Source organism: Micropterus salmoides, unplaced genomic scaffold (genome assembly GCF_014851395.1).
Source record: "Micropterus salmoides isolate LMB-PRFRI ecotype aquatic unplaced genomic scaffold, ASM1485139v1 Ms_hic_scaffold_7, whole genome shotgun sequence".
NCBI lineage: Eukaryota > Metazoa > Chordata > Actinopteri > Centrarchiformes > Centrarchidae > Micropterus > Micropterus salmoides.
In genome coordinates this window covers 28,447,929-28,463,951 of record NW_024044459.1, presented here as the reverse complement: position 1 = coordinate 28,463,951, position 16,023 = coordinate 28,447,929, and the positions used below count along the sequence as shown (strand labels likewise).

The window sequence follows — 16,023 nt, the reverse complement described above, 5'->3', positions numbered from 1 at the left end:
CTGGTCAGAGAGGATTTCATGCCACAAAAAGGGAGGCCAATATAGGTTTAATATTGGGTTGCAGGAAATGGCATCTCTACTAACAGAAGGAGAACTGTCATACTGTCCTTGTTAATGAGCAAAGCAGGAACAGGTCATTGTTATGCAGGAACGGTGGTGCAGAGCCTGGAAATTACCTGCCATGGTTATGAGAAACGAGAGTCTGGCTCCACACAGTGCCCAGGGCTAAATACAGGCTTCCTCCTCCATAAAGACACTGCTGTCAAGACACATAATCTAGGATAAGAAATCTGACTGGTTGATGTACCAAAAGGGCAGGTTTCTAAGCAGTTCTGTTACTTAGCAGTTTGCCCTTTAAATGTGAAACGTTAACTTTCAGAAATATCTCCCAGTACGGTTTTCACTTATTTCAAGCAGCATTAAAGCTTAAACTGCAGGGCTATGTTTAAAGCCTTAAACAATGGCACAGCACAGTCATATAGTATAACTTTCAAAATACTGCCAGACACCACCATCACCAGTAACCCAGGGGTTTAAGGACCATTGACAAGCTGATTAAAAAAATGAATTCCAACACACAAACTATTTTCTGTGTCTAATTGGAAGTTCTAATGCTACATCTGTGCTTCTTGGATAGCAAGTTTGGAAATGTAGGCCTGTTCTCTTGAACGAGGATTTGTCTTGTCCTAATTCAACTGTTCTATCTGTTTAAGTTCTACAGAACTGGTAAACACAGGACGTCAGAGGGAAAAATGACTGACAATTAAAAAAATCCAGCAAAATAGTGCTTTCATTTACTGTGAATGTAGGTTATTGATAATATATATACCTGATATCATATCAGATACTATTGTAATTTGGTGGGAGGGGATGACAAACAATCATTCATAAACACCCAAGTTGTTTACTCTGTCTTTTGAGTAGTCTGTCTTTTTAATAGATTATACCCAGAGGCCTCCAGTGTCCCATTTTATTGGCAATTTTCACCCAGAGCCTGAGAAGAGTGGAAACTTATGGGTCATGCGTGGGTTGTGAGTGCATCCTTGGTGAAGAGCCAGTAGTGCCTGTACACATTTTGTCTTGAAAAGAAATGGAACATTATGAGCTTCAAGATGACCAGCTGGGTTTTTTGACATTTGACACATTGCCACACTGAGCTTTATATACGTTTCCTCTGAATGAGTTTGGGACTGTTGCTGAACAATGGAGATTCAGGAGCAAGATGTCAACCTAAAAGGCCAAAACCTATGTTTCCCTTTAGCACAAAAAGTGGTGGTGGGAGGGGGAAACAAATGTGTCTGTTACTGTGATGATGCTGTGGCATTGTGTGCGTGGATCTTTGTGAGTTTTATTGTATTGTGACTTTAATTAAGGTTCAGGGGATTCAATAGAAGTAAGGCTGTTTGACTAAGTGTTTTTTATGCCTTTTATAACATGTCTCAGAGCTGAACTTTATCCCATCTCAAAGCTCTGGTGCCCTTCTTGGACTGTGGGCAGCAGATAACACGCATTGTGTCGGCTAGAGTCTGTTGGTGTGCAATATCATGTTGATGATTTTCTCCATATTTTTATTTACAACATTTGTTTTATTTATTGACTACTTATTTAAGATCAGCTCTCCCCTCTCTGATTCATTCATTGATTCACTGATAACCCTGCACATTCACTCACAAACATGAAGGTATTGAAGCACACATGCAATCACATATACACGCAAACAGCCTCCTGGAGATGATGGAAGGATGCAAGGTTGCCATCAATTTGCAATGCAATGTTGAACCGTGTTTATCCCATCAAAGCAGTATTTAGTTCATGGGAAAGGAAATTGGTATTGATTGACATTTCAATGGATTCAGTTGGGATTCAGTCCAAAAGGTTTTTGACTGAAGTGCTGAAAGCTTGTTTCCAAATACCCAGAGCACTTTCCAGTGTAGTTCTCCAGGGATTGTTTAATGTGATCTAAAGTGCTCTGATAGTTGAATCTCACTGGATCAGTGCTACATACAGCTGTAACGGAACTTCTTTCTTTCCTGTATTTACATTGTGCTGCGCTGCATGTTATTTATTCACACAGACCTTTTCATATATAAGTTTAGGATTATCATTAGTATACACAGTTTAAATGAGAATTGTTGGTGAAAAAGTCTGATATTGTGTTTGTGCTTAGAAACCTTAAATAAAATATTGTATTTTGCTGTGACATATGACATAAACAAAAATGCAAGATTACTTGCATTACAAACCACATTAGCACAGACATACACCTATTCTGATGCTCCGTAAGGTCTCCCTCTGCCACAATTGCTCTCTGGGACTGGAGAGAGACTGAAAATTAGGTTGTGGTAGCTATTGTTTAGCTGTCAGCTTTAAGGAATCGTGAAACACAGAGCAGGTGGAGTGGGATGGACCTTGGCTGCCTTTCCTTTTTTTTTGTTTTTTTTTCTTCTCCATTTCCGAATGTGTGTGTGTAAGTGTGGTTTGTGTCTTTGAAGTATGTGTCCCTCTCCACTGAGGCCTCACTGTGTAGAGGTAAGGGCTAAGGCTTACTGAACTCAGGGGACAAGATGGAGACGGCATCCCAAAGGATGGACCAGGGGTGATTGTCATTGAACAAAATAACCTGCAGAGTGTGTGTGTGTGTGTGTGTGTGTACAGTATTTAAACTTAAACTTAAACACATTTTTTTCTGTGGCTGAGAATAGTGACAGAGAATAATTTAACATTTAATCCAAGCTGTTACAAATGTGTGGAATTTTAATATATAATGCTGTGTAGGTCACCTGCGTTTTGGAAGTGCTCAGAGCCCAACACGCAATCACATGTAACTGAAGCATTTGCTGCATAAAAACACTTCTGAAACACCAGCCATAGATTCGCCGTAATATTCACTGACATACCAATATATTTGCTTTGGCTAAGCTCTAATGTTTTGAATACACAATACTGTATAATCCCGATGTTTCATTGTAGACATCGTCCGATGGCAATTTTGTAGACGTCCCCCAACCCTTGTAGACATTATTCGTTTACCTTCAATATAAAGATGAATGTCAGATCATCTGTGTCTTGTACCTGAGCGTGAGACGTTGCAACTGTCAGCATTAGCGCCAGCGCCGTGCGATATACCCAGGCTTTTAGTCAACTAGAACTTGATTAAAAAAATAGTATATAGTGGACGAGTCATGAGTTTGCAGATGTAACTTAAAGCAACACTATGCTTTAATGGCTTGTCATTCTTTCTGTACTTTGACAGTTTTAACTTGGCAGCCTGTTTGTCTATTTTATCTGGTTGCTTGTTTTAGAGAAGACTTCATTGATCCTATCATATGTACTATAGCTCACTTTAAGAGCTTGTACATTTCTGCAAATCCATTTTACATCCTGTTCCTCCCTATTATGTCTGTGTGTGTGTGCTTTAAACTTGCGTGTCTGTTAGTGGTACTGTACAACATACGCACAATACATACTGACATTGTCAAAAATATAAAGTAATAATAAAGATTTTGTGCATGTGCAACAGAGGAAAAAATAACGTGCACTGGTATTTTGTGTGGGCACAGTCAGTCTGGGGATTTCCATCTTATTCTTAATCGCTCTGTGTGATGAAGTGACCCGACTCGACACTGTGTTGCTCTGTGTGTCTCTGTGTTACTGTGTGTTCACATTCGTAGACAAAAGGGCTTGATGTTACATGGTCAGACCCCCGCAACTTTTGTCCAATCCCATTGGCTGAATCCACACACACACATACAGAGTTCAATTACATTGACTTACATGCACTGGTGATCCCAGGTTTATCCTATCCTAACACACAGCTTTAAATCTCTGACTGTCCCTGAATGTTCACATTAGATTTCTCCAGATATTTTCCGACCTGGTGCACCTGTTACCTAACAGATTACATTTTGGTTTTAGTTTTTCCTTTTCCCCAAAAGATCAACTCTATTCCCTTTCCCTCTTTTTTGTTTGACAGCAAGTGATGTGAAGCTAAAATTGTTTTGGGGTTGATGGAGATCTGGGAGTTCCAAGCTTTACACAGCATTTCTGGCCCAGCTGCTGTGGTTTTAAATTCTGATGTGTGTGTAATATGTACTACCCTCTACACATAAACATTTTTGACATGCATGATGATCAAAGGTTTTGGATTGCCTTTTGCTTTTCTGTTTCAGCAAAATGCATGATGTAATACAAATGTCTCCTACAATCTCTGCTGCAAATGCCAGTTCATGTGATAGTTAGGCATGACCAATACAGATTATGATATTAGTCATTTCTGAGGGCAGCACATGATATTCACTATAACACAGTGGGAATTCATTGACCACAGTGTAATTATACTCACCGTTATTAACCCGTAGCCTCAATACAAGGCTGTCCCTACAGAATGAACTAACTGCACCTTCATATTCTACTGCAATACCATCATGCCACTACCTAAAACAGGGCGTTGAATGCATGTTCTGTTATATCTGTTTTTTGGATTAGTTATCCAACCCTCACTGTTGTTACAGGGATTTTTGTAGAAGCAAGAGTTTTTTTAAGGCCAGTCAGACTTTATTCTGGAGGGAAACAATGTTATTAACAATTACAGAAAATGGTGCATGACAGCGCCCTGCGATGGACTGGCGACCTGTCCAGGTCGCGCCTTGTGCCTGATGTCAGCTGGGATTGGCTCCAGCCCCCCCTGTACGCAGGATAAGCGGTTGATGATGGATGGATGGTGCATGACAGCATTGCCTCGTTAGGAAGTGTGCATAATGATGATAATAGGAAGTGTCATTGTAGATCGTTCTTCTTTTTTCCATTTGCATCCTTACCCTGTTTTTAGCTGCTCTGATATCTCTCTGCTCTTCTGCTCCTCTCTGGGGGGAGTTGCTGCTCTTATGCTAGCCTTGGAAGTCTTTTAGTAGCCTCCCAGTGGTCCACCAGCATTTTTCTGCTCTTTTATAGTTATTTTTAGTCTCATCTCAGAGTACGATAGCTGGGCAGACCTGGCAGGAGTGCCCACGCACGGGTTGTCTAATGGGGAGAAGAAAGAAATGAGAATGGGAGAATAAGATGAGCAAGAGATGAAGAAAGAAAGTAAGCTATAGTGGATCTCGGAGCATAGTTCATCATGTGGTTTGCTAATGGGCCTCTAGATCAAAGGGGAACCACGATAAGACCCAGTGGAGGGTGCCTGTCAAAGTGCTCACAGCACCGACCTCAGGGCTACAGCTTGACATGAAAAGCCACCGACACGACCCCTTCCAAGAGACACTCAGAAGCTTCCCAAGGAGGGTTGCATGCTTGCTATGATTATTTGTCTGCCTACACGTGAAACATGTATTATGTAATCTTCAAATATTAACTTCAGCATGCACAATTTCTCTGTTTGCAAATAGTCTGTTCTTGAGACTTGCTGTACTTAATGGCATTTATTCAGAGCATTGCGATGCTGCAGCAAAAATCTTCTTACTCAGCCCAACATTTGAATTTATGTGCCTTTTTAATATAAAAATATAATATAAAATCTATTAAGAAGTTGACTATTTTGCAATTGCAGCTATCTAATTTTGGAACTAGAGTCCAATGTTTCATCTGCACTTGCTGATTATGCATATGGGATGTAAACATTATCAGGTCCACTAGTGCCCAGCCCTTTAAATAGTCTAATTTGTCTTCATTTCTTTTTTTAATAACACAGATGTGTCTGGCATATGTATGTACTGTAGGTAATCTTTTCTCCCCTTTCCTCATGCAGATGTGTCATGATTTTCTCTTGTCCTTTTTTGTCTTTTTCCACTTTTGTCAACAAACAAATTATAATGCTGAAGTAATTTGGACTGTACTGGTGTACCTGTATAACTTCTGTAACTTATTCTGTCTACAGGGCATTAACATAGTTGGGCCCAGTAATGCAGAGCCAACACCTCAACCTCCTAGTCCAGCCATGTACCAGCTGGATATCGTCCTAAAGAAAGGGAACAACCTGGCCATCCGAGATCGGACAGGTAGGAGCTGTGTTTATTCTTCCTGTTACCTCAACAGCAATGAGGTTTATTTAGAGGGACAGGGTGAACAGCTTTATTAAGACTCTATATAGCCCACCAAATAAAAGCTACCCTGTCCTGGTTTCTGTCCACCTCTTTCAATTGTTTTGTCCTTGGCAGATGCGGTGCAGCACCCAGAATGCTGCCAGCATAAGTGAATCCTCACTGTTATTGTATCTTCTATTCATCTGCTCTCTGTAGGGGTTTTCCCCCTTTTTATATAGACATCTTTTTGTCAATGTAATATTTCTCTACGCACTACTGTTCCTTCTTTTCACCTCTTTTTTTTCTCACATTTTGCTCCCTTTCATCTCGCTCTTATCTCTCCCGCCATGTAGGGTTTTATTAAATCACACATCTCATCCTCACAGCTCACTCTATCATCCATTAAATAAGATTAAAATTACTAGGAATGATGCCACACATTTCCTGTGTATCTAGACACGACAAGAATTTGGCTTTGGATTAGGCTTGAACATTTGGAGCCAAGACGACTATGGCTACTATGGTTGCTTTTTGTGTAAATCATAGTGTAAGTCTTGCCCTTCACTACCTTGTGTGACAGGTAGTCTGAGCAAAGTAATTAATTTAGAGAAGTCATATTATACTTCTTGGCTTTTTCCCTTTCCTTTATTGTGTAATGCATATCATCTTTGTGCATGTAATAGGTTTCCAAAGTAAAAAAAAAAGAAGCCCAAATTCCACCCCAAAAGGAGTTACCATCTCCCACAGAAAACACTGCTCCTGAACTGCCTGAAAACAGCTTAATTGTAGTCCAACCTATCTAAACTCACCACTCTGAAACTCTTGCTTCACTGTAAGTTGCGAAGCTGGTTCGGGAATATGTACAGCTGAACCGATGCCGTGGTTACCGGCTTGTCAGGACCTGCCCTACTCTGCTTCTGATTGGCTAATAGTCCTTAACTATATCAAATAGAAGTGAGATGCTTCACTCTGTAGCTAAAACAGAGTGGTCAACACACAGGGTTATGACAAAAATATGGTGTTTTGTGTGCATGTAAACCTATTCTGGTAAAACTCCTAAATAACATTATGAACCTGAAAATGAGCATAATATGACAACTTTAAGTAAATACTATATACACTATTGTTATTGTATGTGACCTATACTCTTTCACAGGTTTGTGCATTGGACACAAAAGATATTATCTCCTATTAAATCACTCTACTAAACAGTATTTTTCTTTTCACAGCCCTTATACTGTGTTTCAGCAAGCGGTTATGTGTGGCATAGTAGAACAGCCAACCAACAAAACAAGCAAGGCCAATGATTTTCTTATAAACTCTCACAGACAGTGATTTGGATAGTGACAGATCCTGAGGTCTCATTAGCGTTTGTAGCAGTCACCATGACGACTGATCCGAATGAGGTGCCCTTCTCTCTCCCGTACATTTCGCCTGACTACCTGAATAATGAGCAGTGAGGTGCAGAGCTCACATTTCCTGTCCTGAGCCCATCAAGACAGCTCATTATAGATGGAGGGAGCGCAAGAAACAGTCACATAGAAATACAGTTTAACAATTTTAATATGAGGAATAATGTCTTAATAACAATCAGTGTTGTAACACGACGTTTTGTCACAATGCTCAGAGAGGGCTTCTTCTAAATGTTGATATATACAGCAGTGGATGCATTATCTTGATATGTCCTCCTGTCAGGCCATTCATATGTTGCTGCTGCCTTGTCAGACACTGGAGTGGAGAAGGGAGGGAGAAAAGCTGGGTTGTGGGGGGAAAAAAGCAGTTTGTACCTAATGATTCACTAAAGGTACTTGAGGTACTTGCCTCAAAATGTAAAACATTTTGAGGCAAGTACCTCAAACTAAGTCTAGTTACACTTAAACCCGTCCTTTGGAAAACTATGACATGGCTGAGAATCTTTATAGACATTTTGAGGCAACATCTTTTCAGAAATCTCAGCAATATGGCATTTCATATTCACTGGATAATCCAGTGAACTTGGATGTAAAACTATAAATAACTAAGCTGAAAATAATACCTCAACATGCAGACAGGCTTGCTAATCGCTTCATTACAACATTTTCTAAACTAGTCAAACCAAGATACCCAAAGCAAAACTCAGTGATGACGGGCATCTAGTTAGCTCATTGTATTCCCTTGATACTTGTTTGGTGAAGTTTCAGCTTATGCAAGGAACCTTTTTGTTTGTGAGCGAAGGAACAAGGGCAAGGGATCAACTCAAGTTGAAAGGGAACAGCTTTCACAGCCAATTAAAGGATGTGGAGCTATAACAAAATGTTCTCAGTTTGGGTAGACAACAAAGTGAATACAAATAATGTGCTTTAAAGAGACTGACAGTGGAGAATCAGTAATGGCAACAAAACTTTGGAAATTAGAATAAGAATTGGGCCTGACTGCTGTTTTTCTCAGAAGCAGTCATCACTTTAAAAAAAATTATAATTGAATACGGCTGGAGTTTCTTTATTTCTATAATAATAATAATAATAATAATAATAATAATAATAATAATAATAAAAAAAGCATTTTAGTTTTTTATGTTTTGTAAATGAACGGACACTTATAGCACAAACTTCAACTTTACATTGTAATTTTAAACATCTTAAATTGGTAGCCAGGATTTTTTCCATGCACTTACAGCAACCAGTCTTTCCCATGTCATATCATATAAAGATACTTGGGAAGAGAAATATGGTGCCGGTGTGTCTGGCTCGCCGTCTTACCCTGGCAATTTTTGTTTTGTTTGTGTGGTGTGTGCTGTCTGTTCCAAAGACCATTCATTCTCTGTTGGTGTATGATCGTTGTCAAGATGTCACATTACCAAATTTGAGTCATTTGGGGATTTCCTCCTCAGTTTGAGGAAAGACCGTGTCCAGAAGCAAACATTTCATGTTGAACCAAATGCACCACCGATGTGCATGTTTTCAGACTCAGATATGACACCTGCTTTCGAACAGTCTACAAAGATTGTGTGTTGTCCCTCTCTGACATTTTGAGCTCTTTATGTTCACTTCCTGTATCCATAAACATCATTTAAAAAAACAGGTTTACATGTACATAGCTCACCTGCAAGCACTGTATGTAGTTGTTGTCCTATGATTGCATGGCACAGTAACGGTTTCCATACACGTTTTCATTGCTTATGAAATATGAGCCTCTCTTTACTGGTGACAGAAGGACCAATGCACTAGTTTTCGAGAGCAGTCTTGTTTCTCATAAAGCATTTTGAGGTCTTGCACCCTTTTGCACTTGTGCATTTCCGCTGAGCTTGCAGGTGCTGTCAGTTTAAGTCTGTGAGGGTTCAGTGCTTAGGGCAGAGGGTGGACATTGAATTTGGGCCAGAGACAAAGTTCAGGCATTGACATGACATACTGGAAGACCAATTTATCATGTGTAGTTTACCTACAGTAGCTTTTATTCAGTGAGAACATTGATGATCACACTTTGCAAATTCATTTGCTTTTACATGAACGGTATTCTTTGTCTTCCCTTACTTCCTTACCAGTTATCTTTAGTTAAAGTGGAAGTGTTTTGGTGCGGTTTGTCTCCATGTGATGCACAGATGTTGGTTGTTATCTAACTGAACCATCACAGTACACAGACCTCCAAGGAATGATTTTCCTCATCCTGAGAAGACGGTGCAAAGCTGCCTGATAGGAGTAAGGAGATACCCCTCGCTCACTTGCCTGGAGCCATTTGGGAGCTTTTGAGATGAAACTACAATAACTTGCTGGCATTGTCATAAGTCTCTCAGTCAAACCATTTCACAATTTGTTGCCAGGAGAGACGGCCAATACTGAAATGGTTTATTATTAATAAAACAAAAATCTGCATTGGATATGGATGAATTAAGTAGACATGAAATGTCACAATTGTTATAACAAGGTACAGCTTGTACAGAAGAGGTGTCTAACCTGATGATGTGGTTTTCCTTCTATTCCTGTTGCTGTTCCTTTTACACCTGCTTCTGATAATATTGTATTAAATTTAAAATGCGGGAAAAGAGACATTAAAAGCACTGAATGAGGAACGGTGATAGCAACTTGATGATAGCCATTTATGTAACTACTACTAAAGCAGTCTTTGAGTAACTCATTTTCCTTTCTATGTTTATTGTTCCACGCCAGCAAATGGCTTTACATTTGACCTTATCCTATATGGGCAAGACCCTGTTGTGTCCCCAGGGCCCCAACCTGTGTTAGGTGTCATATATGACGAGCTGCTAATGGGAAGCTTTGTAGGTGATCTCAGATGAAAACACGCTGCCCTCTGTACTACCCCTAGAGAAACAAGGTGAAGCTTGGATGTAGAGGATGCAAATTACACAAACATTTTATGTCTTTTAACTTTAATGTACACAGAGAGAAAACAGCATGTGAATTCATTACTGTTTACAAACCAACCTCAAAGTCTTGGATGTTAAGCTCGCGCACCATTACAAGAAAATAACATTAAAAAACATAAAAAATCTGGTCATAGTGGAGGTTGACTCTTGGTGCGGCCTGCTTTTGTGTTTTAAAGGCCTCCCCAGGTGCTACTTCAAAATCAACACACATAATGACATTACAGCTACAGTATCTTTACACAAATTGAAATGCCTTTCAAGCAATCAGAGTGGATGAAACCACAAAGTTAATGTCCACTTTGATGGTGAGGGTAATGCTCATCTCCTCAGTAGCGAGACTGTGTGTCTAATCTGAAACTAAAAGCTTTGACTTGTATTAAATTTACCAGCAGATGTTGGTGTTTTTTTATTCCATCTTTTTTAAGATTCAGTTTTATAAAGCTAAAGAATTTCAGTTACTTTATGATGTGATGTTTAATGAGCTCATTACATAATAATATGCAGAAATTAGCAATTCATCTCTGACACTAGAGACTTGTGAAGATGCATTTGTCAGTGCTTAATATGAACCTTTCGTCTGAATTGTGTGTGTGTGTGTCTGGGTAATTTTTGTGTTTAGTGTAAGCCAGGAGGGGATCATGCATTTGTGCGTGTACCTGTCTGCAGCTAATCTTGCCATACTACTGCACCTATCAGCCTAATATTTTTTTTGTGCACATAAATGACTGTATGCTCAACAGTGTTGGGGGTAACCTGCTACAAAGTAACGTGTTGTAGTACTCAGATTACTTATTTGTTGTAACGAGTAATGTAACGTTAGTTTTGCAATAAAACTAATCAGCTATTTCTGAATCCGAAATACTTGGAAGTAAATGACTAACTGGCTGCATGTTGAAACGTGATGCACTGTAAGCTATACCAGCCACTGGTAGAGATCTGCATTGATTTTACTCTTATTATTTTTGTAATACATTACGTTTCAAAATGTTTTTAAAGCTGATGGTTGAATGGCGCTTTGGGTTACCTGTGCTGATATCCATCTCTCTAGGCTCAGAAACTAGGGGGAGTAGACTTCTGATGCACATTTCTTGCAACAGACATTACCGTCTTTATAACTTCTTTGTGTACAACATCTCTGTTATAAACTAATTAGTTTTTTAGATCAACCATCTCATTAGGAGTGGTAACTGAAATTTTGGAGCTTAAAGTGTGATTCTTGATATATATATTTTTTTATATTTACCAGACTGAGGTAATTTTTTCTTTCAAAACTGAATCAGATTTTTTAATTAACAGGCATTTGTCTAAGGTTAACACTGGAAAATACTGACATAATTCAAATGTACTGTATGTTGTGGGTGTATCCTATCATCAGTTGTATATCACAAGCTGCTAATTGTCTCCCCTCCTCTGGGTAATCATCACCTCATCATCTTTTACCCACTTGCTGTTATTCCTCAGCTTCTTGATTCCTCTCACCTTGCAGCTTTTTCTTCTTCTCTATTTTTACCTTTATGTTATCCTCCATTCATCCCTGATTTGGTTGTTTAGCAACATGAAATATGCAATTTTAGAAATTTGCTTTAAATGGAGCATGGGTTGGGGTTATCTGCTTTTTGGATTGTCAAATCTATAGTGAATCAAACAGACTAACAGTAGGTGTGTAAGTGGCTTAAAAGGACTTTGGGCCATTCAGACTTTTAGAGAAATTTAAACTCAACATATTTCTCCAGAATTAAAATGTAAAAGAATTTTGTGAATTGTTAAATTAAATGCAATTTGCCTATAAACTAGTGCAACAAATATTATATATGTTAATATATGTTATGTTCACCAATAGCCCGATTCCTATCCCTACTAGAAACTACTATAATTTTGTCCATCTGAGACTAAGTAATGACTAACTAGATGACTGTATGCTTTATTTGCATTTCCTGGCACTTTTTGTGTCCATCATACTCTACAGTCTCTGTAAAGTACAGCTAAAAACCAATGAGACTACAGCGAGGCTAATTATCTCGTCTGTGGCACAACCGTTTTTTAAGATGTGAAAACAGTGAGAGAGCCAGAGCTTGACACTACTGTTGGCATGTTGTCTCTTGTTTTATTTCAAGCCCCCTTTCATTGCTTTCTCACCTCCCATTTTGTTCTTCCACATGCTGTGCAATTGTCTGCTCATTCAACTCAGCTGTATTAAGCATAATATCTTACTGTTGTGGTATCTCACACTTTGCATTTTAGTTGCACACTAGTGGTTCATTGTGGGTAAATGTCAACGGAGGACAGGAAAAGAAACTCCTCATCATAAAGCTGCAAGAGGCAGAGGCATGCATGTGTGTAATTGTGTGTAATTGTAATGAGGCAGCCTCTCAACCCATCGGTCAGCATCCCATGGTGGAGTTTCTTGTCTTTGCAGCCTTACTCAATACATCCTCTTGAGAAGATTGCATTCTGGGTATTGGGAAAGACCAGATCTGCAACCATCCATCAGTCCCGGCACTACACATTGGCCAGGAACCCACACACACATACACTCACATTTACAGCCTCACAGAGCGCCTTCAGTGAAAAGGCCACTCCAGATTTGTAGCTCGAGCATGACTGAGGGTTTTATGTGCAGCTTTACTACATTTCTCTCCTCTCCTGTTCTCACATCAGTGAACTTTCTATTGTGTGGTTCTATATAACAGCCTTTTTGACAGGCAACCTGATGGCCAGCTCTGAATAGGTCCTCTGTTAATCAGTGAAGCAGTGAGTACACAGAGGAACAGAGGAGTTTAGACATTTTTGGATTAACCATATAATTTCAAGGTTAACACTGAGGTTATAATATGATGCTACTGTTAGTATCTTATATTCAGTTTTGTCTTTTAAAGGTTGAGTGTGTAATATTTCTGAGGATCTATTGACAGAAATGCAATATAATGTCTATAACTATGTTTTCAGTGCTGTATAAAGACCTTACATAATGAACCATTATGTTTTTATTACCTTAGAATGAGCCTTTTTTATCTACATAACCACGGGCACAACCTTCTATGGACGTCACTATATTTTGTCGTCATGTTTTTACCATAGCCGACAACAAACAGCGCTACAGAGCGCGTTTCGTCATCACGGCGTTCTTCTTCTGCTTGTATAATTCTGGCAGTTTAGACGCCCATCAGTACATTAAATATATACATAGAAGAAGAAGAAGAGGGAAGAATAATAATTTACAGTCTCTGAGTACTCTTCTGGTTTATTAGAAGTAAGAAGAGAAGTGACATTTGGACAAATGAAGGAGCACACACATGTTATTTAGCACGAGAGCTGACAGCCTGTGGATCTTTATACCATGAAGCCAGAGTAGTCCGGACAGATACAGACAGCTGACGGCAGAAATCATGATGTTGTGGATTTTCCCAGATGGAAGGCTATAATGTGGGACAGATGTTTTCAAAGCGGTGCTGAAGTTGTCTGTTTTCTGCTGGACAGGTAATTAACTTAGGTTTGTCAGTCTTTAGCGATGCAAATTAAAGCTGTTGCTATAGCTTTAGCTTGAAGCTGGCCATAATCACAGAGAGAGGTGAGGTGTTTCCCCTGTCAGTGGTGTGAAATATGTAGTTGCATTAATTTCATGTCGCCTACTTATTCTCCAGCCTGTGATCAGATGTAAACCATCATAAAAACCGTAACGTTAGCTTAGAGCATGGAAGCATCAGCCAGCTAAACTTTTACTGCCCTGGTAGAAAAATCATGTAAGGTTAGTTGGATTGGTTTATTCTCCAGCGCTGGCTTTGGCTTGTGATGTGGATTAATTTCATGTAGTTACTCTCTTTCCAGCGCTCTGTTTTGGTTTTGTTACCTTTGTGAGACAATCAGCTGATCACTAATTGGCAATAAAATGTAGCTTACAGCTGGAAGCTCAAATCAGACAGCTAAACCTTTACTGCGCTGGTAGAAAAAATATGTTGTTAGATTAGTTTTATGTAGTTAATCTCTCTCTCCAGCGCTCTGTTTTGGTTTTATTACGTGGACAGAAATGTAGAAATACTACTGTTAAGAATAATAATGCTACAAAACCAATTATTATTATTTGGTTATTTAGTTATTACACACACACACACACACACACACACACACACACACACACACACACACACACACACACACACACACACACACCCCCATCTGTTGTGCAGAGTCTCTCTCTGTACAACAGACAAACAGCAGAAAAGACACCATAGCCCAACATTCCCTCTTTTTTTTTTTATGTTGTGATGAACTGATGTACACAATGGTAGGAGACTTAAACAAAAGTATAGTTATAGTAAAATTTAATTATTGTACTCAATCGCAAAAAACTCTGCTCTTCCACGCTCTGTAATGTGAGGGGTAAAACTAGCTAATGTTAGCTAGTTAGCCATGTTATCTGCCTTTGTAGGAAGACGATAGTATTTATTTCACCAGAGCTAAACACGCTAACTCTCCAAGCTTGTTGCAAATGTTTCAAGATAGTGTTGAATTTAGCGAAGAGTGACGGGTGGTGCGCCCTTAGATGGGATATCATATTTGTCCCATGGGGAAAAAGTTCAGGCGTTCCTCTACTTCGGCCATCCATCACACAGGTGACTGACTCGCACTGACCGGAGGGGGAGGGGTTGTGTTACTCTGTATGCTGTACACAACCTGTGGGATTCCTAAACTCTTTGAGACTTTTTAAAAAAAAAAGATATATTTTTGGGGCTTTTTTGCCTTTATTTCATGATAGGATAGCTCAGAGACAGGAGCTAAGGAAGAGAATATTGCCATTTTTACAGCAGCAGGTGCGCCTCATGTGGAGGATTGTTAATAACGTAGCCTATCGAAACCAGCTTGACATTTGCGCAATGGTGTGTTTACTGTTCACTATTGACTGACCAAATAAAATCTGTATGTGGGAAACACTTTGATGTGTGAAACTGTGGGGGGAAAGAGAACTGAAGGGAAAACCAAAGTGAGCAGATTCAAGTAGTGAGAAAACACTAAATTAAGGTGGAGAGTGAAGTAGAATCAAAATGGTTAACTAAGCAATAACCAACTACAAATTGCCCCCCACATACTCTTGCTCTATATGCCATTATCGCAAACCAGTGTATAAACAAACAATATCTTGTATTGCTGATCACTCATCGTACATTATTGTACACAAACTGAATCTTAAAGTACTTACTGTGTTTTCTATTGTCTGTGGCAGTCCATTTTCTTTCATAGAATCAACTTAATTTTGGTGAGCTGAAACATCACTGATTTCACATTGAGATTATTCATTATTGATGGCTTTTAATGCCATCAGCAGGCAGTTTGTCATCCATATTAATTATGTTTCAGTACTTAAAATATAATCAGTAAGTCTCAGAGCTTCAATGCATTACTCCAGATCAAATCATATCTCATCAGTTTTTATCTAATGCTCAGTTGGATTTAGTGTGTGTGGCATTGGTACTGGTATTGTTCACATTTTCATGCATTTGAGATGTGTATTCTTCGTTTTTGTATTTTTAACTATTTAATAGAGTAATTGTAAAAGAACAAACATACCATGTAGGCAATTGCAGCAGTAGCCTACTGTAATATCCAAAACAGTGAGTTAATCTTTTGTGTCATGGAGTACAATACTTATAT

The 16,023-nt window shown here is 39.1% G+C and overlaps 1 protein-coding gene across 5 annotated transcripts in view; it reads left to right on the top strand.

The window, feature by feature from the left end:
- Positions 1-16,023, top strand: part of mctp1a (multiple C2 domains, transmembrane 1a) — a 161,513-nt gene that overhangs the window by 60,834 nt on the left and 84,656 nt on the right. For all 5 annotated transcript variants that reach the window (XM_038703636.1, XM_038703637.1, XM_038703635.1 and 2 more), the window contains exon 2: positions 5,873-5,993. In XM_038703636.1, coding sequence (XP_038559564.1) covers positions 5,873-5,993 — 121 coding nt within the window. The remainder of the gene's footprint in view (positions 1-5,872; positions 5,994-16,023) is intronic.